This window comes from Dendrobates tinctorius, unplaced genomic scaffold, assembly GCF_039654945.1.
Source record: "Dendrobates tinctorius isolate UK_male_01 unplaced genomic scaffold, ASM3965494v1 ptg000057l, whole genome shotgun sequence".
NCBI classification, from domain to species: Eukaryota; Metazoa; Chordata; class Amphibia; order Anura; family Dendrobatidae; genus Dendrobates; species Dendrobates tinctorius.
Genome location: NW_027361725.1, coordinates 27,102,169 through 27,128,619, shown reverse-complemented (window position 1 = coordinate 27,128,619; position 26,451 = coordinate 27,102,169). Strand labels below are relative to the sequence as shown.

The 26,451-nt window shown below is 45.9% G+C and overlaps 1 protein-coding gene across 2 annotated transcripts in view; it reads right to left on the bottom strand.

The window, feature by feature from the left end:
- The window catches only part of TMEM87A (transmembrane protein 87A), a 132,075-nt gene extending 106,790 nt beyond the window's left edge, over nt 1-25,285 (bottom strand). Inside the window, exons 1-4 of one of the 2 annotated variants that reach the window (XM_073577853.1) lie at nt 25,073-25,285; nt 20,029-20,089; nt 16,767-16,855; nt 7,387-7,512 (exon numbers count right to left, since the gene is read on the bottom strand). In XM_073577853.1, the coding sequence (XP_073433954.1) occupies nt 7,387-7,512; nt 16,767-16,855; nt 20,029-20,089; nt 25,073-25,189 (393 nt within the window). In that variant the 5' untranslated portion in view covers nt 25,190-25,285. The remainder of the gene's footprint in view (nt 1-7,386; nt 7,513-16,766; nt 16,856-20,028; nt 20,090-25,072) is intronic. The other variant, XM_073577851.1, reaches the window with a different exon arrangement.
- Between the last annotated feature and the right edge of the window lie 1,166 nt (nt 25,286-26,451).

Genomic DNA, 26,451 nt, shown 5'->3' with positions numbered 1-26,451 from the left:
CTCTGAAACATTTCCATGGATCCCGGTGATTCTGACAATGTTTTCTCGTGACATATTGTACTTCATGTTACTGGTAAAATTTCATTCATATAACTTGCGTTTGTGAAAAAAATGGAAATTTGGCGAAAATTTCACAATTTTCGAAATTTGAATTTTTATGCCCTTAAATTTCACCACAGACACTTGGACGAGTAAGCATGGTCAAGGGCTATAGGCTGTGTGCACACGGTGCGGATTCTGCTGCGTTTCCGCAGCGGTTTTGGCCCCGCGGAAACGCAGCAGTTCCGCTGACCAAGTACAGTACAATGAAACCCTATGGGGTTTAAAAAACACTCTGCTGATGGTGCGTTTTTTTCCGCGCGGTTTTGCTGCGGTTTACAAACCGCAACATGTCAATTTTTTTGTGCGGTTTCCGCAGCGGTTTCACACCTTTAACATAGTAGAGGTGTGAAACCGCAGGTCACTTTACCTGCGGTTTTACCTGCGTTTCCACGCGGAAAAATCCGCAGCGGAATCCGCAACGTGTGCACATAGCCTTACAGCTCGCTGACTGGGCACTGGATGACTCTGGTGGCTCTGGGGACAGATGCTGCTCCACAAATCTTGGAATCCCCAAGGCTTGCAGGACAAACCTCTACATTTAACACTTCCTCCACCTCTATCTAATCTAGGGCCTCCACCTGCACCTTCAACCTCTGCCTTAACGAGACACACAATCCAAAAGTGCAGTGCGAACCCCCACCACCTCCGTACAGCGCAGCCAGAGCTCACAGCAATCAGGCGGTCTTAAAATTGATAAAGGAGAAACTGAGTCCAAAGCTACATACAATTCACCATCTTTATTATTTAAAAAGGACAAAAACAGGGAGCAGAACCCATGAAGGCATAAAAACAGATGTACAAAACTAGTGTCACTGATAGCCAGATACAAAAAGAAAACCCTGAGCGGTACAGTCAATGGCACAACAGGGTAAATTGACACAAAAGTATCTCATTTATAATGCAGGCAAAGAACGGTATATGCTGTGAAAACAGAGACTGTTCGTTTGGGTTTTCCCTGCCTCTCTGCTTTTTCTGCCTTCCACATTATATATTTTTTATTTTAATGTTGTCTATAGGTGTTTAATTTTTCTGTTTTATTCATTTTTTGCTTGTAGTTATCTACCCGTTTTCCTTGTCACTTTTTGTGCCACTCGCCATTCTCTATTCGAATTCGGTGTATTTCCTGGATGCTATCTTACAAAACATATATGGGAACATTTGGCCATTTCCTGAATCCTTTGTCTTCAAAGGTTGGAACATTGTGGTACAGTGATTAAGAAAGAAGATAAAGAAAAGAAACCTTCACTAATACGCATATATATTTTTTTTAGTATTTTTGTGTTGATGCAATACTGTATCCAATATATAGCAATTTAACAATTTGATATTACATGGATTGTGATGTGCATCTTTATATATGCATGGATGTATTTCTACGTGTGTGTTCACATATACGCATTTATTGTGTGCATGTGCCCAGTGATATATATAACAAAGTTGCTCAGTATTTATTACTTGGCAAATATTGTGCACTTATTTATCTCTTTTGATTATTACTATCTTTATGTATAACTAATAAGCACATCCTATGGGAATTTTTCTACTGTTACTGTCTGTAATTTTGTTCCTATTGGTATTGTTCGTCTGATCCATTATATATGATATATTGAGAAGGATGTTAGCGGTCTACATTGGCGTTGTTTTACTAAGGTGCAGCATTTCTGTCATGATTCAGGCTGAGCGCCGTGGAGTATAACTCTCCCTTTCCCCCATTGCTGCCTCCTCTGACGTGCTCCGTTGCCGGGTGACGACTAGGCGCCAGCCGTCCCCTCCACGGTGTCACTTCCTGTTGGGGCAGTGAGGGCGGAGGTGTAGATTCCCCTCCACTGCGCAGGCGCGATTTATCTTCTTCATGATTGGATCATTGCACCCATGTGATCTGTGTGACCGGGTATTTAACAGGGCATGTGTCACTGTGTAAGCCACGCCCCTTGAGGAAGCGGTTGTACCGCGAAATGCGTGTTGGGGTCTCCGTGAACAGCGGTATTCTCACTGGCTGACATGATGGGTATGTTGTAACCTGCTATGACTATTACACTGGGCAAATGTGCAATATGTGATTAGATCGCTTATCTCTTCATTATTTTACTACTATCTAGGAGTGTTATATCTCCAGAGGATTACATTCACTGAATGATAGAGAGTCTCCTTTTCACAGCACATACCGTTCCCGTTCTTTGCCTGCATTATAAATGAGATACTTTTGTGTCAATTTACCCTGTTGTGCCATTGACTGTACCGCTCAGGGTTTTCTTTTTGTATCCGGCTATCAATGACACTAGTTCTGTACATCTGTTTTTATGCCTTCATGGGTTCTGCTCCCTGTTTTTGTCCTTTTTAAATAATAAAGATGGTGAATTGTATGTAGCTTTGGACTCAGTTTGTCCTTTGTTCATAGTCCTTTTTTGGAGTTGTTTCTACTTCTAAATTTTGGGGCATTTATGTGCACTTGCACAGTATGAATTATAATGTATTTTGAGGGTTTTTGTTTTCGTCTTAAAATTGATATGCCTTGGAGATCGTAGTCATACAGCTGAAGAGTTGTGGACAGCTCTCCAGGCTGAGTTTCATCAATGGCTGTCTCCGATGAAACTGCATCCAGGGAAGGCCGTGTCCGAAAACGGTGCAAACCTGGTGGGCGGCCCTACGGAGAGGCAAGCACACACATGTGCCTTGCATGGCTCACATACTCAACCTGGTGGTGTGGTACAGCGTTTTCTCAGCCACCATCCTGGCCTAAGAGAACTGCTCCAGAAAGCACGTAAGCTGTGTGCTCATGCCCACCATTCGCACCCCTCTATTCATCAACTTGCATCAATGCAGAGGTCTTTGTCCATGCCAATTAACAGGTTGATATGCGATGTAAAACACGGTGGAATTCCACTCTGCACATGTTGCAGCGACTGTGGCAGCAGCAACAAGCCCTGATGCAGTATGTAATGTCATATAGCCTGGGCCAATGCAGTACGGACATAGCGCATATCAGGTTTACAGAGTGGGCACAGATTAAGGACCTCTGCACTCTTCTGCACAGTTTTGAAATGGCTACGAAGATGGTTAGCGCTGACAACGCTGTCATCAGCATCACTATTCCGGTCATCAAAAGGCTGGAGCAGACTTTGAATAGCCTGCGGGAGAAGATGGTGGTCCCAGAAGAGGAGGAAGCAGAGGAGAATGCGGAAAGGATAACAATGTCTCTAAGTTCATGACTGTCGTCACACAGGCTGGTGCCAAGGGAGGGTGGATTACGGCGATCTAGGAGAGTTGGTGATAACAGACAAACTTATCAAATGTGCAAGATCCAAGGTAACAAATGGAGGAGGAAGAGGTGATGGGTGAGCACCTGTCAGATGAAGTGGATAATTCTCCCCTCTCTGTTTGTGGTTGGCGGGAGGGGACGGAGAAAACAAGCCTCTTTGTTACCCAGCCACCAACACAGCATGGGCTTGGAACTCATGGTAGAGCCCCACATATGAGTGCCTTCTTGCTGCACTATCTGCAACATGATCCCCGTATAGTTATGATTAGGAACAATGCTGACAACTGGGTTGAAACTTTGTTAGATCCACGTTATAAAATCAAATTTTGCCAGATGATTCCTACACTAGAAATGGACCTGCGAATTGCTGGAGTATCGAAACACGCTTTTACACAACCTTAAGGGAGCTTTTCCCCAAGACAGCAGTGAAGCACACAGTCCGCATCGCAGCTGTAGACTTCCAACCTCCGGCATGTCAATTTGTCAACGCCAAAACATTAGCACCAGAAGTGGTGGAAGAAGCAAATTCTGTGAATCCTTTGACATTTATTTTTTTAGACCAACTCGTGCACCAGCACAACAGAGTCCAAGTCTTACTCGTGGTGAACGAATGGAGAGGATGGTGCAGGAGTATCTAGAACTAAATATCAAAACCATCAGGGAGGGTTTGGACACTTTCACATTTTGGTCTTCCAAAACTGATGAGTGGCCTGAGCTCATCTCACATGCCTTGGAGGTTTTATCATGCCCGGCAGCCAGCGTTCTCACAGAACGTGTCTTCAGTGTTGCTGGCGGTGTCCTGACGGACAAGCACAGCCGATTGTCCCCTGAAAGTGTAGACCACCTAACTTTCATCAAGATGAACAAGTCATGGATATCCAAGGTCTTTTGCACCCCAATCTCAGTCTGTACAGACTAGGTGATATTTCATTTATTAGTGTGATGCAGTAATGTTACATAACTGCACTCTCTGATATATTTAGTGTGGCTTCTGTGCTTGCTGCTGATGTTAACACAACTTTGTGGAAATGTGAAGTCATGGTTGGTCTACATCTGCTGGGCAGTTGTAGTGGAAGACATATCGGTCTCAATTATACTATTTCTATGCTCTTGACAGTTATTCCACTTCGGTGGTGTAAGGCCCTCACTTCTTTAAATGTCAACACTCCTTGTTGAGTGTCCATCTGCTGTAATAGGTGTAGTGGAAGAACTGTCGGTCCCTATTATACTATTTCTACTGTGGTGAAATTGATGCCACTTTTGTGGTGTCTGCCAGTAATTTTTGGAAATGTGAACACTCCTGGTTGGGTCTCCTTCATGTGTTTTGCCTGCAGCAGAAGGCCTTTGAGACCGTCAGGCCTCCACTTCCTTGGACTCAACTCCCCGTGTTACTATCCTTAAATTTTTCTGACAATAGTAGTCTACAAAATAGATATTTGTGCCACCTGAGTGTGGCTGAGCATGAAATCAGGTAGAGGTGCTGCATGTGGTTTCAGGGCTCGCAGCAAAGGGGCCCTACACTGATCCCTCACTCACCTCATTTTACTGTGACGTTCAAGTGAAAGCTTTAAATGCTGTCCCAGACCCCGATATCTCATACCTGGCTGATTGCTGCAGTGCCATGCTAAAATCTCTACTGTGGGTGAATTGAGGCCACTTTCCTGGTGTTGTGCATGTGTTTGTTTTTACCTCCTATTGACTCCAATGACATTCGGTTATGTTCGGTGAATATTCGACTAATTAATCGGCAAATATTGCAAATTCGGCAAACGTAATCTGAACCGAACATTGAAATATTCGCTCATCTCTAGTCAGGACCCCCAAAACATTGGGTTGAAGTGGACATTAATCTAATGTGTATGGCCACTTTTAGACTTGAGCGGCTGGGCAGCTGGATAACCATCTTTTGTCCTGCTCTTATCTAATACTATAAAGAGAGGTTAATGCCCTGTACTACTTTTCATCTCGCAAAATAAATGCTTTTTTTCCTATGATAGGAAACTCCCAAGAAATTTAGGACCTTATATGTCTGTAAAGCGCTGTGGAATTAATGGTGCTATATAAATGAGTAAAACAAATAAATAAAATATGTATATGCAGGATCATACAAGCCTACAAATGCTTAAAGAATCCTATTAATAAAAGAACAGACAGACACTTAGTGAAATGCTAAGTGTGAACATACCCTGTTTCAGTACTGACATTTCTGAAGTCTCATGCATATGTTGCCTATTTCAGAGTTTCAAATCTGCAGCATGTAAATTCTTGCAACATTTTTAAACCATTCCGATGGGGAAAAAAAAAAAAGCATAAAAAATAGCAAAAAAGTAGTAAAATGCATTTTTTTATGAGCTTTCCCTGATAAGAGACAAGTTTCTGATGCAAAAAGGTCTGCAACAAATACTCAAACAGGGTTGTCCGGCCTTAGGGTGCAAGTCTAAGTGACTGAAGACTTGGAAATCCTCAGATAGCACTGTGAGGCTTCTCCGGTGAGATCGGCAGGCGTAAATGATTTGCTTACATCCGCTGCAAGGTTTCGCTCAATGCAACTGTATTGAGCAAGGTCAGATACAGTCTAGTTGGAATGTGGCTGAAAATGTGCAAACCGCATTCTTGTGGTCACATGACTGAAATCTCACAGCGCCAGAGAATCCTCATAGTGTGCAGTCACATAGTGACTGCAGACTCGTATCCTAAAGCCGGAAAACCCCTTTAATGTGTGCACAAACCCCTATTGTAATGCAAGCTGGAATTAGTGTATGACAGTCTCAGAATGCCAAGATATAAGAGTTAGGCCATGTTCAGACAAGCGAATTGTGTGCACAATGGACCACACACTTAGGCAGGGGTCACAACAGCATATATTCTCTCATCCGAGAGAAAAGGGTCAATTATGCGAATCTCACTGTGATCAGATTCTTTTGGATGAAGAGAAGATGGAAAAAAAAGTCTCCATCTTTTAAATTCTGACAGGCCGTGGAAATCAGCATGTTTTCATCGGACTTTTTGACATGCAAGGCTGAGTGTGATCTGAGAATCAGATCCAACACCGAAATCCTGAGATTTTTTTCCTAGGACTTGATCAGTTCAAGGAGAAAAAAAAATTTGGAGAGGATTGTGCACAAACCCATAGACCAACATTAGTCATAGTATGATCCGATGTTTTGTCAATCACACTCAAACCGGAAATATGTTCAAGACCACAAGCCCTTATAGTGGGTACAGTCTGTAAAGTCACTAAGTAGCGTTGACACATACATGCCGTGAACACTCATTTGAGACTGGATATCGTATGGCAGCCAGTGACATTAAGCAGCTGCTAAGCTCAGATGTTTCCTTATTAACTGTCCCCACTCTGACATATCATGAAGACAAGAGAACAGCCGGACAGGGGAACTGGCTAACTCCATCATAGAACCAGAACAGAGGTACTGGCAATATCGGATTAGCATGATGAACTCTAACTGGGTCCACTGAGTTTTTGGCATGATGTCAGACCATAAGAGCAGGCAAAGATGAGCATATTTTCGCTCCAAGTCTGAATCGACAAAACATCAGATGGCACTTGGAACGGTTATTGTATTGGGCAGTGCGCATTTACGATTATTAACTCGGAGTTTGTCCAAAGAAAAAACCAGCAGCATGCTCCAGTTTGATCAGCTATTCAGATGGCACTCAGCCATGCATGTCAATGAGTGCATGGAAACAACTGGACTGCACTCAGATGACATCTGACTGCAGTATGATTTTCATGGACTGATGAAGAGCGAGACTTTTTTTTATCCATCCTCTGTTCATCGGAGAGAATCGGATCATGCTATTACCAGAGTGTCGTTTCCACAATTAGCTTCTCTTGGATGAGAGGATGCACGGTCGTCTGCACCACAGCAATCTGCACTGGATGATCTGAGAGGAGCCCCCAATATAGGTGTGAAGAGAACCTTAGAAGAAATGCTAAAACTGACCAGAAGCTAGGGTAAAAAAAAAAAAAAATTACATTTAGGCTCTGATAATGATCTTCATACCTGAGGTGGTTTTAATGGATTTTCACAGTAAGAAATTTGGTTTAAGGTTTTCGTATAGGAACCTGTCCATCCAGAACGTACAGTAAAAGAAGAACCGCCGCTGAGATAACTGAATAAGTTATCTTCCTACAAACAGAAAAAAGTATGGAGAAGTACATTAATATATTTAGGAAAGCTGGTGGACATGACTGACAGCACTTAAGTATAACTGGAGAGTACATTACTATAACAGCCCTGAATGTAGTTGTTAGAATGGATGGTATGGAGCCAGAGACTCCAGGAGTGGACCCTCTGGGCCGTGGCACCGAGGGGCCCCGGGCAAACTGCCAGGTGGAACCATATACAGGGACCGTTAGGAGCAAGCCCAGGGGTTCGGGTACCACGGCAGCCGGTACCGAGAGGGGTGGCTCACAGGAGACACGGGTGGGTATGTCTGAAGAACGGTACACATCAAGAGTGTACATGGAAGTGCGCCAACTACCGGCTGCCGCGGTACCCAAACCCCTGGGCTTGCTCCTAACGGTCCCTGTATAGGGGTCGGTTCCACTTGGCAGTTCGCCCGGGGCCACTCTGCTTGCTCGTCTTTGGCGGTTACAGGTCCGCCGTCCGCTAACCAGTCTGTGATGTGTGACATTGTCGAGAAGGGGGCTGAGAGTCAGTCTCCACATCCGTCAAGCAACCGGTCTGTGACTTGTGACATTGTCGAGAAGGGGGCTGAGAGTCAGTCTCCACATCCGTCAAGCAATCGGTCTGTGACTTGTGACAGTAGGCGGCTCAGGCGCTCCACCCTAATGGCCGAAAATCCATTCACTCCTCCAATTACAGGCAGGGGTGTGGGGTCTTTAGAAGATTGAGATTTCAGCAGGGCAAGGAAATAGGGATTTTTGTGTACTCACCGTAAAATCCTTTTCTCCGAGCCAATCATTGGTGACACAGACAGTGGGTGTTATGCTGCTGGCCACTAGGAGGACACTAAAGTAAACCAGAAAAAAAGTTAGCTCCTCCCGTGCAGTATACACCCTCTCGTTGGCTGAGATTTCTCCAGTTCGATGAAACAAGCAGTAGGAGCATAAACAGTCAATAATAACCATAACCAAGTCAAAGCCTAAGAATGCTACAGTGAGCCAATAGGCTAAACAGGGTGGGTGCTGTGTCCCCCAATGATTGGCTCGGAGAAAAGGATTTTACGGTGAGTACACAAAAATCCCTATTTCTCCTACGCCTCATTGGGGGACACAGACAGTGGGACGTCCTAAAGCAGTCCCTGGGTGGAGAACATACATCTGCTAATACCCCATGTACCACTGAGTCAACAGTGAGGTACTGCAGATTGCAGGCTGCATCTGCAGAGGCCTGAGAATGAATTAGGCAATGTTTGTAAAGGTATGCAGGCTTGATTAAGTCGTAGCCTTGCGGGCAGGCCTGAGAATGAAATTGGCAATGTTTTGTCAAAAGTATGCAGACTGGACCAAGTCGCAGCCTTGCAGTCCTGTTCTGCCGAGGCATGGTGCCAAATGGCCGAAGAGGCGCCCACTGACCAGGCAGAGTGCGCCTTAATCCCCACTGGGACAGGCGCGTTCCTGATACAGTAGGACTACTGAATCGCCAGGGGAAACCACCTGGCTAGCGTTGCTTTGACAAGGCTAGACCTTTCCTATGCCCCTCTGAAAGCATGAACAGGGCATCTGACTTGTGGGAGGGAGCCGTCCACGAGATGTACCGTCTCAGCGCCCTAACCACATCCAGGGTGTGGAGGGCCTTCTCAATGTGATGGACTGGTGCCAGACAAAAGGAAAGGCAAAACAATTTCCTCATTGAGATGGAAAGAGGAGACTACCTTGGGCAGGAAGGACGGGGACGCCCTGAGAACCTTTTCCTGATGAAAAATTCAGGAATGGAGAACGGCAGAACAGAGCTGCCAATTCCAAAACTCGTCTGATTGACGTAATTGCCACTAGAAAGACCACCTTCCAAGAAAGGACGAACAGTGACACGTCCTGCGGCGGTTCGAAAGGAGCCTCCTGTAAGGCCCCGAGAACCAGGTTAAGGTCCCATGATTCCAATGGCCTTCTATAAGGAGGCGCCACATGGGAAACTCTCTGAATGAACGTCTTGACCTGAAGTTTGGTGGCAATTTTGCGTTGGAAAAGCATTGACAAGGCTGGAATTTGGCCCTTGAGCGAGCTAAGCTCGAGGCCTGATTTTAAACCAGATTGAAGGAATTCCAATATGGCTGGAATGGAAAAACACCAGAGGTGATCAATCATGATCCTTGCACCACGAAAAGAAGGTTTTCCAGGTGCGGTGATAGATGCACATGGACACAGGCTTCCTAGCACTAATCATGGTGGAAATCACGTCGTGAGAGAACACAGCCTGTGCTAAAAACCAGGATTCAACAGCCACTCCATCAAAGACAGGGCCCCGGAGTTCTGGTGGTAAATCGGGCCCTTGAGTGTAGATCCATGCAATCTGGAAGTCGCCAGGGGACGTCGGAAACTAATTGTATTAGTTCTGCATACCATGCCCGGCCAATCTGGCGCAACAAGGATCACTGGTACTCCCTCCGCTCTGATCTTCTTGATGACCCTCGGAAGCGAGGGAAGATGTACGGGAGCCGGAACCGGTGCCATGCCAGAACTAGGGCATCCGCTCCGATGGTGCATGGATCACGTGATCAGGCAATGAACCGAGGAACCTTGTTGTTTAGTCTTGAGGCTATGAGATCCACATCCGGAGTCCCCCAACGATTACATATCTATTGAAAGATTTCCGGATGAAGAGACCACTTCCCCAAGGCAATGCCTTGGCGACTGAGAAAACCTGACGCCCAATTTTCTACGCTCGGCCCAATGGAGGATGTGACTCTCTTCGGGCACGGCCATCCTGCTCCGGATATCTCCCTGGCGGTTGATATACACTACAGCCATGGCGTTGTCGGATTGGATCCTGATGTGACCTGCGAGGAGAAGGTGGAAACTCCGTAGAGCTTATCTGATCGCATGCATCTCCAAAATGTTGATGGGGAGACTGACTCTTGGGTTGACCAATGGCCCTGTGCCGTGTGGCGACGAAAGACCGCTCCCCAGCCGAGGAGACTTGCGTCGGTGGTTACTACCAACCATCTTACTGGGAGAAAAGACCTCCCTTGATTCAGGAAGAACCTCAGTGTCCACCACCTGAGGATTGCCTGACCGCAGGGACAGAGGGATCTGACGGTCCAGGGAGAACGGGTTCTTGTCCTAAGCTAACAGCAACGCGTGTTGTAAGGGACGGAGGTAGAACTGTGCAAATGGAACTGCTTCCATCGCTGACACCAACTTTCCTAGAACTCTCATGCCGAACGAATGGAGTGAGAAAACAGTCGGGAAAGAGTCGGCGCTGCCTGTTGTAAGGCTTGGGTATCTCCTGGAGGGAGAATGACCAACCAGCGGGAAGTGTCCAAGATCATCCCTAAAAGGGAAATCTGATGAGCCGGTTTTGGGAAAGACTTTTCAAAGTTTATCTTCCACCCCAGGTGAGAAAGTGTATTTACTATTATCCATGGATTCCTCGCAGGCTGGAAGGGACGAACCCTTGATGAGCAGGTTGTCCGGATACGGTAACACCATCACTCCCCGAGAGTGGAGAATGGCCACGACAGCCCCAATGACCTTAGTAAAGACCCTGGGGGTTTTGGCGAGTCCGAAGGGCAAGGCAACGAACTGGAAGTGTTCCTCGTGAATTGCAGAATGCAGGAACTGCTGGTCGATGCTAGGAGCTTTCCTTTTTCCATGGAAGCGTCAACTGATCGGAGAGATTCCATTCGGAATCGCCGTACCATGACAAACTGATTTAACAGTTTGAAATCCAGAATGGGACGCATCGTCCCTTCTTTTTTGGAACCACAAAAAAAAAAAAAAAAAAAAAAAGGGTTTGAATCTTATCCCCTGAACCTTTCGCGATGAGGGACCGGAATGATGACTCCGACCCTTAGCAGAGCCTGAACAGCCCGAAGGGAGGCTCTTGTCTTTTTCTTCGGGGGAGAGGAAAGGAAAAAACCGAGTTGGAGGGGGAGAAGAAAATTCTATCTTGTATCCGGAGGACACCAGCTCCCTGACCCACTTGTCGTTATTGGGTAGATGTATGAGATTTGGCTCCCCTAGATCCAGAAGCCCTAGGCCTGGGTTTCCAAGAGCGGTTAGGTCTGTATGAGATCTGGGAGCCTCTGTCTCCGCGCGGGGATCGACCTGATCTGGAAGAGAAGGTAGAGGAGGACCAACCGGAATTGTTGCAAGATCGAAAACTCGTCGGCTGTTGGTTGCGAAACGGCTGAACAGCCCCTATTGTTGAGGAAGAAATTTACTTTTTCCCCCGGTAGTATCAGAAATGAGCTGGTCCGTTTTCTCTCCAAAACAACCCGTTTGAAAAGGGAGAGAAGTCAACAATCCTTTAGGTGTGGCATCCGCCCGCCAGCCGCAGAGCCATAGGGCTCATCTAATGGAGATCGCATTAGCGGTAGTTTGAGCAGCGCAATTGGCGGCATCAAAAGAAACGTCTACTACAAAGTCAGCTGCGTGAATTATCTGCCTGGCGACAGTGGTTGCCTCCGGAGGAAGATTGGTGCCCTGGAAGGAAGTAATCAAGACTTCTGCCCAAGCAGCCATTGCCTTAGTGACCCAAATTGCCGTGAAAGATGGGGAAAAAAAAAACAAAAACGCTGCTCCTGAAGCTTCAAAAAACTGAATGGGCAAGGTAGTCAATTTGAGGGAGGGGTTTCTGACTGAGGAACCCACAGAAAAAGATAGGAGCATTTTAGAAGCAAGACTTGATACAGGAGGGTCCACCGGAGAGGACTGTAACCAATCCTACATTAGTTATGGATGAAAAGGGTATTTAGCCTGAGTAGACTTTTGCCCTGTGAACCGCTCATGAGGCCGATCCCTATGTTTCTGGACGGCTGGTAAATAATGTGCGCACACGCTAGGTTTTCTTAAATGAGCTAGCGTGTGCTGGAGCTGGAATATTTTCCTCATCCAACCTCAGAATCCTGTTGACCAATTCTATAAGAGAATCAAGCGACTCTTGATCAGTTGGGGGATTCTGAGGGGCTGACGTGTCAGATTCGAATTCAGAGCCGTGCTCGCTGTGAACCTCAGGAGAGGGCGAGCGAGAGACAGGAGCCGCCGATGCAGAGGCGCCGACAGTCCCTTGGACGAGTATGGCCCCTGCTGGTGGACGGTTCCCGGCCAACGCCAGAGCCCCCCTCGGGAGGCAAGGATGCTTTCTGCCTGGGTCAGAGACTCCGCCGACCGTGACAGGGACGCAGCCCACTCAGGGTTCGCAGCGGCGGCGTGGGATATTGGAGCACAGGTCAGGGCGCAGTCCGGGTCGCAGTCCGTGCATAACGGATTAGTCTGTGCACTGGGTACGGCAGACTTGCAAGTGGTACACACGGTAAAAAAAAGCAGTGTGCTTTTCAGCAGCCCGTTTAGCCTCCTTAGATTGAGGCATAGCGTTCCTGAAAGGGTTAACGGCAGACTGTCTGCAGCTGCAAGGAATGTGCCGTGAAGGGGTTAAGCTTTAATCTGAGGGCAGATGCAGCTTACCCGGTCCTGTGCTGGGTCTCCAGGGAGGAAAAACGGTGGCCCTGTGGTGTCAACCGGTATCCGGCTGTCCAGAGTAGGCATAGCGCTCATGAAAAGGTTAACGGCAGCTGAAGACATGGCCCCCGAGAATAGAATTGCGCGTCTCGTAAGTAATGAGAGGCGCCAAGAGGAAGGGGTGGCGACGTTAACGCGGGCGGCGCTAATCAAATTGCGGTTTAGTAGGCCGGAAAAGCCGGGGACTACATTTTTGGCCTACCCGAGGTAGGCGTTGGGGGCAGGGAGAGGGTGGCGCTAGTGGGCGTCGCCATTTAAATTGCGACCTAGCAGGCCAGGGACTCAAGTTTTGGCCTACTCAAGCGCCAAGAGTGGGGGAGGGGGGGGGCGCGATGAAGAACCGGTGCACCGCCACTGACGCCAATTCAGCGCTTCTCCCGGGGGGTCAGGACACGACCCTATACCTCCACTCCTGCGCTTAGGCAGGTCATCGCTGTCTGGGGTCTTCTTGTCTCATCCTCCGGGGGATGTAGCAGAGCTGGAGGAGGTCTTAAAGGGGTATGCTCAATCGATCCACCCTGTGCTAGGGGGATGGAGAGCTCTGGGGCTGATTCAGGGCATCTGAAAAAGCGCTGCTCAAGTCCTTCTCCATGCACTCCTGTGCTACGTCCTGTTGCGCTTGCCATCGTATCCGTGGAGTACCGACTGTAAGGGAACCATCGTCAGAGGAATCAGCCCCATTCGTCGCAGGAAAGCGTACGGGGAGGTATACTCCGCGTGCTTGCCTGTTGGTTCGGGGGAGAGCGGGCCATAGAAAGGAACCGTCGCCCCTTTCACTCCGTTAATTAAAAAATAAAAGTTTACAGAAAATTCAAAAATAAAAACGGTGGGGTCTGAAACCAGACCCAAGTGCCTCCTACAGACACTAAGCAAAGAACTGGAGAATCTCAGCCAGCGAGAGGGTGTATACTGCAGGGGAGGAGCTAACTATTTTTCTGGTTTTAGTGTCCTCCTAGTGGCCAGCAGCATAACACCCGCTGTCTCTGTCCCCCAATGAGGCGTAGGAGAAAAATATTTAAAACATAACTTTTAATGATTACCTAAAAGGTTAATGACCAATTTTTACATATGAACAAAACAATTTTATAAAGTGATAGTGTTCTAAATAGAAAATTGATTTGGTCTCACCAAAATTCTTCCCAGAGTATCCACATACACCCTCCTCTAGTGGTAAGAGGGGATTGATGTTTCAGTGTGTGGAATATCCCTGGTAACCCAAGTACCGCAGATATATAGAACTATCTACTGCCAGTACAATTGACACAATATCTCCATTTTTCCCTTATTGCATATATTTCTTCTGGATTTTACCTAGGATACAGTGCAGTATTATTAAAGGAAAGGGTTTCAATGTACCCAAATCATCTGTTTTCAACTGACTTAGTTTCCCGTATACAAAACCACTCTTAGGGTGTGTGCAGACGCTGCGGATTAATCCGCACGGATTTTGCAAAAACCGCAGATAAAACCGCAGGTCAAAAGACCTGCGGGTTATCAGCGGTTTAGCCTGCGGTTTGGTCCTGCGGATTTCACCATCTCCACAATGGTGGAGATAGGAACCTGCTGCGGATTCCGCAGAAAGAATTGACATGTCAATTCTTTCTGCGGTTTCAAAACCACAGGAAATCAGCGCAGATTTTTCCGCACCGTCTACACTGCGGTTTTTTTTTACCATTCATTTGAATGGTACTGTACACCGCAGCTAAAACTGCTGCGGGTCCGCAGCGGCCAAAACCACTGAGGAACCGCAGCGGAATCCGCAGCGTGTGCACATACCCATACTGTCATTAAAACCAAACTGATACCTCATATCTATAGATGGGGGAGAAGGAGGGGGATGGGGAGGGCAAGTTTAACGGGAGGGAAGGGGATTGTGACCATATAGGAATTAAGGGTATCCAGTTTTGGAACACTTGACAAATTTTTCCCCGATATGGCAAAACGAGACTCTACCGGAATTTGTTAAAATGGGAGAATTTAAAAATTGGATGAGACTGGGAATACAGTACATGGTTCAGGTGCAGGACACGCAGGGACTGGTGCCCTTTGGAAAGTTGCAGGAAGATTATGGGCTATCGGAGGTCTGCAGATTTCAATATGGGCAGTTTAGGCATACTTATGTTACGCAGAGTAGGACAATGAATATGGAGATTCACAAGGATATATTGATTATGTCTGTGCAGAGGGGGGAACAAAAGGGGTAGTGTCAGGCATTTATAAGGATCTAATGCATACTTTTTTAAATAATTATCCTATTGGAGCACAGGGAAAATGGGAAGAGTTGGGTAGGATAGAGGAAGATAAATGGGAAGTGATTATGGAATATATACCCCGATTATCGCTGAGTGAACCAGGCAGACTCTTGCAGATATATGTACTCCATAGAGTATATAGGACTCCTGAACAGCTGAGTGTCCTCGGTGCCGAATGGAGGGGGCTGGAATTCTCCATACGTTATGGCAGTGTCCAAATCTGAACCCATATTGGACGGCGGTGCTTAATGCCATAGGAGGAGCGTATGGTTGTAGGATTGAGAGGGATCCTGTGGTGTGTATACTGGGATATGTGGAGGAGGTCCAGGTACATAATAAATATAAGGTGGCTATAGCTAGATTATATATTGCGCGAAAACTGATCGCAAGATACTGGATAAATGAAGATCCGCCGACATTGAGGGAATTTTTCAGACAGTCTGACTATATTGTGAATAGGGAAAACGTCATTTACATTGAGAAAAGGCATAAGAACATTTGAGACACTGTGGACACCTTGGGTGGATAGAAGATGACCCTGTACTTAGGTTACACTAAAAGGTATCCAGTTTATTTCCTTTTTACATATATTTCCTATCCTACATGGGTGGGTAGAATAGACTCCATAAGATGCTTAAACCATCCAAAGATACCTCCAGATGCAAATATATCCACATCTATCATAACCAAAATTTTTACAAAAAGCAACTATTGTTCAATTGTTCATTTAACCCATGAGGTTTCTGTGTATCCAACATAAATATCCATCGCGATTCTCTTTGTAGTACTTTGCAGTATCATCTTATCAAAATCTCCCCCTCTCACTGGTGGTTTGACTTTGTCAACCCCCATAAATTTGATAGCAAAACACTTCAGTGGATAATCATGGGGGGGGGGGAAATGTTGAGGCTAACGGATCCAGTTACTTTCTGACACTAAACATGTGAACAGAGCCTTATATGCTGTGCATCACATTTAAAGGGAACCTGTCACCAGTTTGCCTTAAAAACTATGCCTATCACCTTTAAAGTCATGTGAATGGGGTACTTACAACCCCTTTATATCCTCATATAGTTGGCATGCATTTGGTAGTCTCAACTATATTGAAAAGGCTACTGCAGGCTACTTTTTCCAACTGCATAAGACAAAAAAGTATACAGTATATATTTTTTCATGCCATTCTTGAGTAAATATGTGCAGCTGAAAAGGCATAAATACAGAATAGCAGTATCATCAGATATGCCATAAAATGGTGGCTTTTGGTTTTATGTCAAGCTTAGAAGCCCTCAGTCTCAGCAATTCATAATATGTAAAAATTATTTGTAGAAAATGCCAAAGCAGATAAGTTTCCCTTCTTTCTAGTCCACTTTCAGCCACTCTGAAACAGATTTTCGTTTTTAAATGTACTTGTTCTTTGACCACAACAATATGACTGCTGCCAGAATTTACTTCCGCACCATCCCACCCGAACATTCTGATAACGTACCTTAAATGCAGAAATTTCATTGTAGCAGGTGCAATAACGTAGGTACCAAGTGATGTTAAAATTATTGCAGGATTTCTGACCACCTTCAACTAAAATAAATAGAAAAAAAATAAGGAAAAATACATTCATAAATAAAAAATTATGGAAAAAACATCAAAAAAAGAATTTGTAACCAAAGCCGCTGCAAAAACGATCAAAAAGATGCCAAAATGACGTTTCAGGAAAAAACAATGCTGGAGGAGGTTTCCCTGACACGTCCTCCTGCAACAACTCAGTGAGTACGCCGGTGTATAAAGGACGTTGTGTGCACATACCCTTAAGGTGCAGTCAGACGAATAAATCATTCAGAGATCCGACCTTAATCCTAAAACTGGCAGGCAGGTCTCCCCGCCTGAGCGAGACAGCGGCATAGAAATATATGAAGCGGTCACACTCAGGTAGGGAAAACTGCCAGCCAGTCCGAACACTGTGGTCCAATTTATTCGGCTGTCCGTCCCTTAAAGGGAACCATAAGAGCATATAAGGAAAAGTAGTGCAATGAACCTGGCTCCTCTCCTCTCAATGTTTTAGATTTTTCACCTTATGTAAAAGAAATTTTGTCAAGTTTAATTAAGGGAACCTGCCAGCTTACCCAAGCTCCCCAAATGGCACCATACAGAGCCCTATTCATGCTTTTTAATTGTATCGTGTGACAAAACTCTGCTGCTTTGAGCAGTATGAACGCTTTGGCTGCTCACAATTTACTAGTTAGTGAGGATTAGTCCAGACGACATCTATTCCCAGCATTGGGTGCTGTAATCATGCTCATGGGATGTGACCTAAGTGTTCTTCACCGACCCCATACATATCTTCAGTGCAGAACATTGTGCAGCTGTGTGAGAAATAGCAATCCTGACGTGTGAGCATTACAGCACCTTTTCCTTGACGAGTGTCCTCTGAGTGATATTTTATCATGGGGATGACAAGAGTATACTCAAATTGATCTGATCTTTATTAATAATTAAAAAATTACAAAAAAATGAGAATTAGAAAAAGGAAACCACCAAAGGGCTGCATAAAATAGTGCATGCACAGAAAATTACATTACATAGCAAAATTACTCCTGACCACCAGGTAATATATTATGTGCATTCATCAGCACTGGGGTAGGTGAGTATAAAAACAAGTGAAATTTCCCCGTGATCAAGCAAGGCGAAACGTGCGTTGAGGAGTACCACCACCACAGTGCTAGCAGTGCTAGGTTAAGGCCCTCATATACAGACTAATGTTGGCTGAACTGGCCGATATCGACAGAGTCGGGCCATAATCTAATGTACATTGGGGTGCCAGATGTAGATAGAGCATGTCTGATTTTGGACTGCTGATTGCATTGCTCTCCCAGATATAAGCCGCTGGCCAACATGTCGGTTGGGGCGTTCTCAAAGACAGGAGCGTTCGGCCAAGCAAGTGCTCCTGTGTATGGGAGAGAGACCAGAGATGGCTGGCAGCCAAACAACTGGCCAAAGTAGTGTTAAGATGAGAGTCATCTAATGTATATGGGGGGCTTTACTTGTGTATTCTGTGTTAAAAACACATGAGACATGCACAAGAACGAACAGGTCAGTAAGAAACTGTTCACACCACCTAAAGACTGAGACACAGAAAAAAAACACAGTAGGACAAACGTGCATGGATACTCTGTTGTAAAATAACAATAAGCAGCAAGTGCTAGTAAAAGATTATAATAAAAACTGTTTTTATTATAATCTTTTACTAGCACTTGCTGCTTAAAGTTACTTATATTTTACAACAGAGTATCCAAGTATCCATGCACATTTTTCATACTGTGTGTTTTTTCTGTGTCTCACTTGTGTATTCTGTGTAGCATTTGATAAGATGGGTCACTACTTATATGATGGAGCATTCAGTTGGTTATATTTGAACGCTTTATCCCACTAGTCTTCATAGTCACCCACCCTAGTGCTGATATATGCACATAATACATTACCTTGCAATATAATTTAATCTTCTGTACAAGGAATATTTGTCCTATGCAATATCCTCTTCCAATTTTATGTACTTATTAAAAAAAAGATAAGATCAATCTGTATAAACTTCTGTTGCACAAATTGTTTCGTGGACTTGTATAATAATCCTGGGACAGACGCATTGGTCGTTGACCATCTCTCCAATAGGTGCTTGGATATATAAAAGATTGGTTCATATATTAGGAGCAAGAATACAATTAGTGGCTTAAAAAGTTAGTTTTCAATTTGTCCGATCATTTCCCCCTCCTTTTCAGGCATTAAAAGAAGGCTTGATATGCATGTCAACTTGTACTGTCCCATGGAGATATAACACTAAAATCACAAAATATGTATGTCCATTGATTTGTGTCTCCATTGATCAATACAGTTGCCAAGTATGAATATACATACAACTTGGCAAGTCCAGTTAAACCTTAAAGAAGGTGAAGGAACACCGCGAGTAAATGAAATACACAGAAACAAATTTCAAATTGGAATCTAAGACGAAAGCCAGAAATAAACCATCCCATCAGCACAGCCTCCACTGCGCGTTTCGCTCTCACTTCATCTGGGAGTGGTTAGGCAAGAGGAGATAAATATTAAATTGTGAGAAGAAAAAAAACTGTAGCCGATCATACCTACAAATTAAAGCAATAGACCGGTGAAAGTGCTGCACCTTATTTACGTGGCACTGATTGAGCGCACATTCCGTGCTAGGCTGGGTAAAGACCAATGAAGCACCAAGTAAGGAGCGAAACTCAATGTGTCGTCCTTAGTGACATCATTCCTGCAATGAATAGTATGGTATATTCATAAGCTACGGACCTGTAACAAAACTTTTTTTTATTTCTGCATCAGTAAAATCCTGTATATATCTGAATGGTGGCAATTCTGCAGCAGGTATAGGGCTTTTTTTCCTACAAGCCCCTGTTTAGATGAAGGGTAGAGCTGGAAAAATTTCTGCAAAAGTGAATACACACTTACTTAACTGGTACAACCGCTTCGGTAATTCAGCAATAAAACATGCCACTCGCTGAAAATACTACTGTGGAATTACTCCAAGAAAAAGCAACCGAGGTGGGAGGAGAGGAAGAAGTCAAACAACCTGACTTGTGTCAACCACAAACCTGCTGGATAAGAACATCCGCATAGGACTAAAAAGTAAACAATATTAACTGGAAGGTGACAGACACACAAATGACTGAGTCACATATATATAATGTTACGTTACAAAAATCATTAGACAAAGTCCTTACAGCTGATAAAGATGACAGAGTCACGGAAAAGGATCTTCCCAAAAGTGAATGTGGTGCCATTCTACGAAAAAGAAAAAGAGAATAATAAGCAACATATCTGTGCAAAGACATAAGAGCAGAGGTTCTATTATTTACCCTCCATTGAGCTAAGCCCTCAGCGACTAAAGTCTGACAAATCTGTGCGGCACACTGCCCACAGTCTATCGCGCGCGGCACACCGCCGACTCTTCCCTACCAGGTGAGGTCAGAGACAGCAGGATCCGGCCTGTTAAGATTCCAAAAGCCAATTCTCCGGGAGATAAGCTGCTGCCAGGGGACTCTGTCAGCAGCTCTATCAGAGAAGACAGGAGGATGTTGCTGAACCCAGCATATTGACGCTAACAGCCTAAGCAACACTCAGCAGACATCTATGTAGTGTGTACAGGGGTCTTCACTCTACTCCTCACTGGTGGCAGAAAGAGGACAGTAACAGGACTGTAGCATCCGGCTGTACATGGAATTTGCTTGCAGACTGTAGCCATAAAGACACATAGCTCTGCATAGGAGCTGTACACAAAATGGAGATAACTCAGGACATTTGTTTTTTTTCAAGTTGCTTTTCATTTTTTATTGCTTTACAGAAATTATATATAAAAAATTGTATTAGAATAATTGGAACACAATGGACCTTGTCACTAGAGTAATAGTGCCCAAACTACAGGCAGTAAAAATCAGAGTAGTCGGGGATATTGTACTATGAAATGATGCGGTGTTTCAGGGGAAACATGCATGCATGTGTTTTAATTGTTTTTCTCAATATCGGACATGAAATCAGAATAAACCTCTCTCGTTTTAGGTCAATTAGGATTACCATAATTCTTAATATTTGCCAAATGCCAGAATAATGAGAGAGAATGTTTTAAGGCATTTTTATTACTTACTGCAAAGTCAAAAGTTTATGCACACTAAAATTACTATGCCTTTAAACAATTCTGGACTGCACATATGATGATTTCATGTGTTTGGAATCTTCTGTGGATGTATTTTAATGCACACCTGAAACACACTGCTTCTTGTGTAGCATCATGGGAGAGTCTAAAGAAATCAGCCAAAATATCAGGAAGAGAGTAGTGGACTTGGGCAAGTACTCATCCTTGGGTACAATTTCAAGATACCTGGAGGTGCCTTGTTCATCTGTACAAACAATTATACGCAAGTACAAACAAGATGGGAATGTCCAGCAATCATACCGCTCAGGAAGGAGATAGGTTCTTTGTCCCAGAGATGACCGTGCTTTGATCCATAATGTGCTTATCAACCCAAGGACAAAAGCAAAAGACCTTGTCAAGATGAAGGCAGGAGCTGGCAGGGCTGTGGAGTCGGAGTCGTGGAGTCGGAGCTCATTTTGGTGGAGTCGGAGTCGGAATTGGAGTCGGTATAAAATGGACCGACTCTTAAAATATATAATAAATTGGGTACAGTAATTCAATGCAGGATGTGCTGAATATTTTTTTATAGGAGTTTGGGAAAGTTATGAAATGTCCTATAAATGGCTGTTCTATTCCTGATCTAAGGCTACATTCACGCACAGCGTTTTTCCTGTGTTTTTTGAGGATACGTTTTTCAGCTGCAAAAGCTGATCATCTTTTTAAAAAACTGCATCACCTGAAAGGTTTTTGAGCTCATAGATAATGTTTTCAATAGCAAAAGCAGATTAGAAATCTGCTCTATCTATATATCCATTTATCCATATCTGTCTATCCATATCGTATCTGTACCAAAAAGAATGAAAACCGGGTAGTACACCAATATATATTCTGTTCTATCTAAATATCTTGATTATTGGATCATAAAAATGATTAAATGTCTGAGGTTCACATTGTACTACAATAAATTTTTCACTTAAATATAAGCAATATGTGTGGGAGTCGGAGTCGTGGAGTCGGAGTTGGAGTCGGTGTAAGGGAAATTGAGGAGTCGGAGTCGCAGGTTTGGCTTACTGACTCCACAGCCCTGGGAGCTGGTAAGATTGTGTCAGTATCCACAGTGAAACGAGTACTGTAACAACATGGGCTGAAAGGCCACTCTGCCAGGAAGAAGCCATTACTCCAAAAGAAACAAAAAGCCAGATTAATGTTTGCAAATGCATACAGGGACAAAGACCTTCATTTTTGGAGACATGTACTGTGGTCTGATGAAACCAAAATTGAACTTAAGGGCCTGTCACACTAAGAGATATCGCTAGCAATATCGCTATAACGTCACTGGTTTTGTGACGCAGCAGCGATATTGCTAGCAATATCGCTATGTCTGATACTTACCTCCGACCGGCTCCCCTGCTGATTATCGCTGATCGCGCGAGAACGTCCTGGGCCGTTTCTCATCGTCAGCTTCCTGCTGGGGCTTCCTGCTGTGACGACGAGCAACGCGTGGACGCAGGCGGGAGGATGTCAGGATCGCCTTGTCTGACAGGTAAGCAGCGACCCCTGCGATGTCGCTGGTGAGATCTGCCTGTGTAGCAGCTCACTATCGACCACTTAGCGATGTACCAGCGATCCTGACCGCGTCATATCGCTGGTCGGGATCGCTGGTACATCGCTAAGTGTGACAGTACCCTTACTGGGCATAATGACCATCGTTATGTTTGGAGGAAAAAGAGAGAAGCTTGGAAGCCTTAGGCTGTGTGCACACGCTGCGGATTTTGCTGCGGTTCCGCAGCGGTTTTGGCCACTGTGGACCCGCAGCAGTTTTTGCTGCGGTGTACAGTAGCATGATTCCCTATGGGAATCAAAAATCGCAGTGCAGACGGTGCGGAATTTTCCGCGCGGATTATCTGCGGTTTTCAATCCGCAGAAAGAATTGACATGAATTGAATTGAGATGAAAAACCGCAGAGCAATCCGCAGGTAAAACCGCAGGTATTTTGACCTGCGGTTTCACCTGCGTATTTTACAAAATCCGCGCGGATGAATCCGCACCTTTTCCGCAGCATGTGCACACAGCCTAAGAACACCATCCCAACTGTGAAACACAGGGGTGGCAGCATCATGTTGTGGGGTTGTTAAAATGCAGGAGGGACTGGTGCACTTCACAAAATAGATGGAATCATGAGAAAAGAAGATGGTGTGGCAATACTGAAGCAACATCTCAAAACATTAGCCAGGAAGTTAAAGCCTGGGCAGAAATGGGTCTTCCAAATGGACAATGACATGAAGCATACTGCCACAATGGTAACAAAGTCGCTCAAAGATGACAAAGTGAATGTTTTGGAGTTGGAGTGGCCATCATAAAGCCAAGATCTCAATCCTATTGAAAATTTATGGGCAAAGCTGAAAATGCAGGTGCGAGCAATGCGATCTCAAACCCTGGATCAGTTACATCAGTTTTGTCAGGAGAAGTGGGCCCAAATTCAAACCAATCATTGCGAGAAGCTTGTGGAAGGATATCCCAAATGTTTGACCCAAGTCATTCAGTTTAAGGGCAATGGAACCAAAAACTAATGAAATTCATGTAAACTTTTGACTTTGCAGTAAGTAATAAAAATGCCTTAAAATCTTCTCTCTCATTATTCTGGCATTTGGCAAATATTAAGAATTATGGTAATCCGAATTGACCTAAAACGAGAGAGGTTTATTCTGATTTCATGTCAGATATTGAGAAAAACAATTAAAACACATGCAAGCACAAGTTTTATTATACTCACCCGGGGGGGGGGGGGGGCAGTCCGGTCCGATGGGTGTTGCAGGTCCGGCGCCTCCCATCTTCATGCGATGTCGCGGCTCCTGCACAGGCGTACTGATCTGCCCTGAGCTAAGTACTTCAGTGCGCAGGCGCTGGGAAAGGTCAGAGAGGCCCAGCGCTTGCACACTGCAGTACTTTACAGATCAGTATGCCTGCAAAGGAACACGGCATGAAGCAAGCAGGATGACGACATCGCATGAAGATGGGAGGCACCGGACCCGGGATCTGCGACACCCATCGGATCGGACCGCATCAGGCCGCCCCCCTCTTCGAGTATAATAAAAAAATATTTTCTTCTCTTTCAGGTTGTATGCGGGGCCTTATCTACAGCATTTTAGAAAGCTGTAGATAAGCCCCAAAATGCAGTGGCTGCATCTTATAGCGGCAAAACGTGGTGGCAGGTTACCTTTAATGTAAACATGATGTCTCCCATAGCCCACCGCCACCAGGGAGGCCCACACCACTCAGATTGCCAATTAAAGGTGATTCAGCAAAACAAAAACAATCATTAAATAGTAAGTTAGATAAGTTTTTAAAGGGAATCTGTCACCTCATTTTTGGACTATCAGCTGCCAGCACTGCCATCAGGGGCTTATCTACAGCATTCTGTAATGCTGTAGATAAGCCCCCGATGGAACCAGAAAGATAAGAAAAACAAGTTATATTATACTCACCCAGGGTCGGTCCCGGTCCGGTGCCTCCCATCTTCTAGCGGTGACGTCCTCTTCTTTGCTTACCTTCGCAGGCGTACTTTACCTGCCCTGTTGAGGGCAGAGAAAAGTCCTGCAGTGCGCAGGCGCTAGACCTCTCTGACCTTTCCCGGCGCCTTCGCACTGCAGTATTCTGCTCTGCCCTCAAAGGGGCAGAGCAGTGCGCCTGCGCCGGAGCCGCGACGGGAAGCAAAGAAGAGGACGTCACTGCGACACCCATCGGACCGGACCGCCCGTGGGTGAGTATAATCTAACGTGTTTTTCTTATCTTTCAGGTTACATCGGGGGCTTATCTACAGCATTACAGAATGCTGTAGCGAAAGCCCTGATGGCGGTGACAGATTCCCGTTAATAGAGTGGCATTAAAGCAAGATGCCCAGTGGTGGCCAGCGCCTCCTATGTTAGCACATAGCAGTATGCGGCTTCACTGCTGGGGTCACATGCACAGGACACTGACCCGTGCTGGGGACAGTCACACATCATTCACCCACATTCTGAGGCTGATGTGATGGAAGCCCCCTGTAAATAAGAGGAGCTACAAGGTAAAGGCATGCTGTGCAGCGAAGGCAGTGTGAAGGGAGCAAGCACGGCGGGTACTTTTGCCCCCGCACTCACCGGGGAGAGGCGCACGGTCCACAGGGAGGGCTCCGCACTCTCCGCACGGCTCAAAGGAAAGAACCCAGCAACCGTCAATAACAGAACCGAGAACACGACCCGGCTCCGAGCAGCCATCACCACGTCTGACACAGGAACCGCAATAGGCGTCGTCACTTCCGGTAGGACGCACCACGTGACCGGACATAGAGGGAAAGAAAACAGAAGTCAGCTGTAGAAAGCAGGTGATGGTGCCCGAGCCTAGAGTGTATGTGCTCCTGGTAGGGGCGTCCTCCAACCCATGCAGTACCAGCACAGCACTGACCACACTACAGTGTAGGGGCGTCCTCCAACCCATGCAGTACCAGCACAGCACTGACCACACTACAGTGTAGGGGCGTCCTCCAACCCATGCAGTACCAGCACAGCACTGACCACACTACAGTGTAGGGGCGTCCTCCAGCTCACAGTGTAGCAGTACAGCACTGACCACACTACAGTGTAGGGGCGTCCTCCAGCTCACAGTGTAGCAGTACAGCACTGACCACACTACAGTGTAGGGGCGTCCTCCAGCTCACAGTGTAGCAGTACAGCACTGACCACACTACAGTGTAGGGGCGTCCTCCAGCTCACAGTGTAGCAGTACAGCACTGACCACACTACAGTGTAGGGGCGTCCTCCAGCTCACAGTGTAGCAGTACAGCACTGACCACACTACAGTGTAGGGGCGTCCTCCAGCTCACAGTGTAGCAGTACAGCACTGACCACACTACGGTGTAGGGGCGTCCTCCAGCTCACAGTGTAGCAGTACAGCACTGACCACACTACGGTGTAGGGGCGTCCTCCAGCTCACAGTGTAGCAGTACAGCACTGACCACACTACGGTGTAGGGGCGTCCTCCAGCTCACAGTGTAGCAGTACAGCACTGACCACACTACGGTGTAGGGGCGTCCTCCAGCTCACAGTGTAGCAGTACAGCACTGACCACACTACGGTGTAGGGGCGTCCTCCAGCTCACAGTGTAGCAGTACAGCACTGACCACACTACAGTGTAGGGGCGTCCTCCAGCTCACAGTGTAGCAGTACAGCACTGACCACACTACAGTGTAGGGGCGTCCTCCAGCTCACAGTGTAGCAGTACAGCACTGACCACACTACAGTGTAGGGGCGTCCTCCAGCTCACAGTGTAGCAGTACAGCACTGACCACACTACAGTGTAGGGGCGTCCTCCAGCTCACAGTGTAGCAGTACAGCACTGACCACACTACAGTGTAGGGGCGTCCTCCAGCTCACAGTGTAGCAGTACAGCACTGACCACACTACAGTGTAGGGGCGTCCTCCAGCTCACAGTGTAGCAGTACAGCACCAGTGACCACACTACAGTGTAGGGGCGTCCTCCA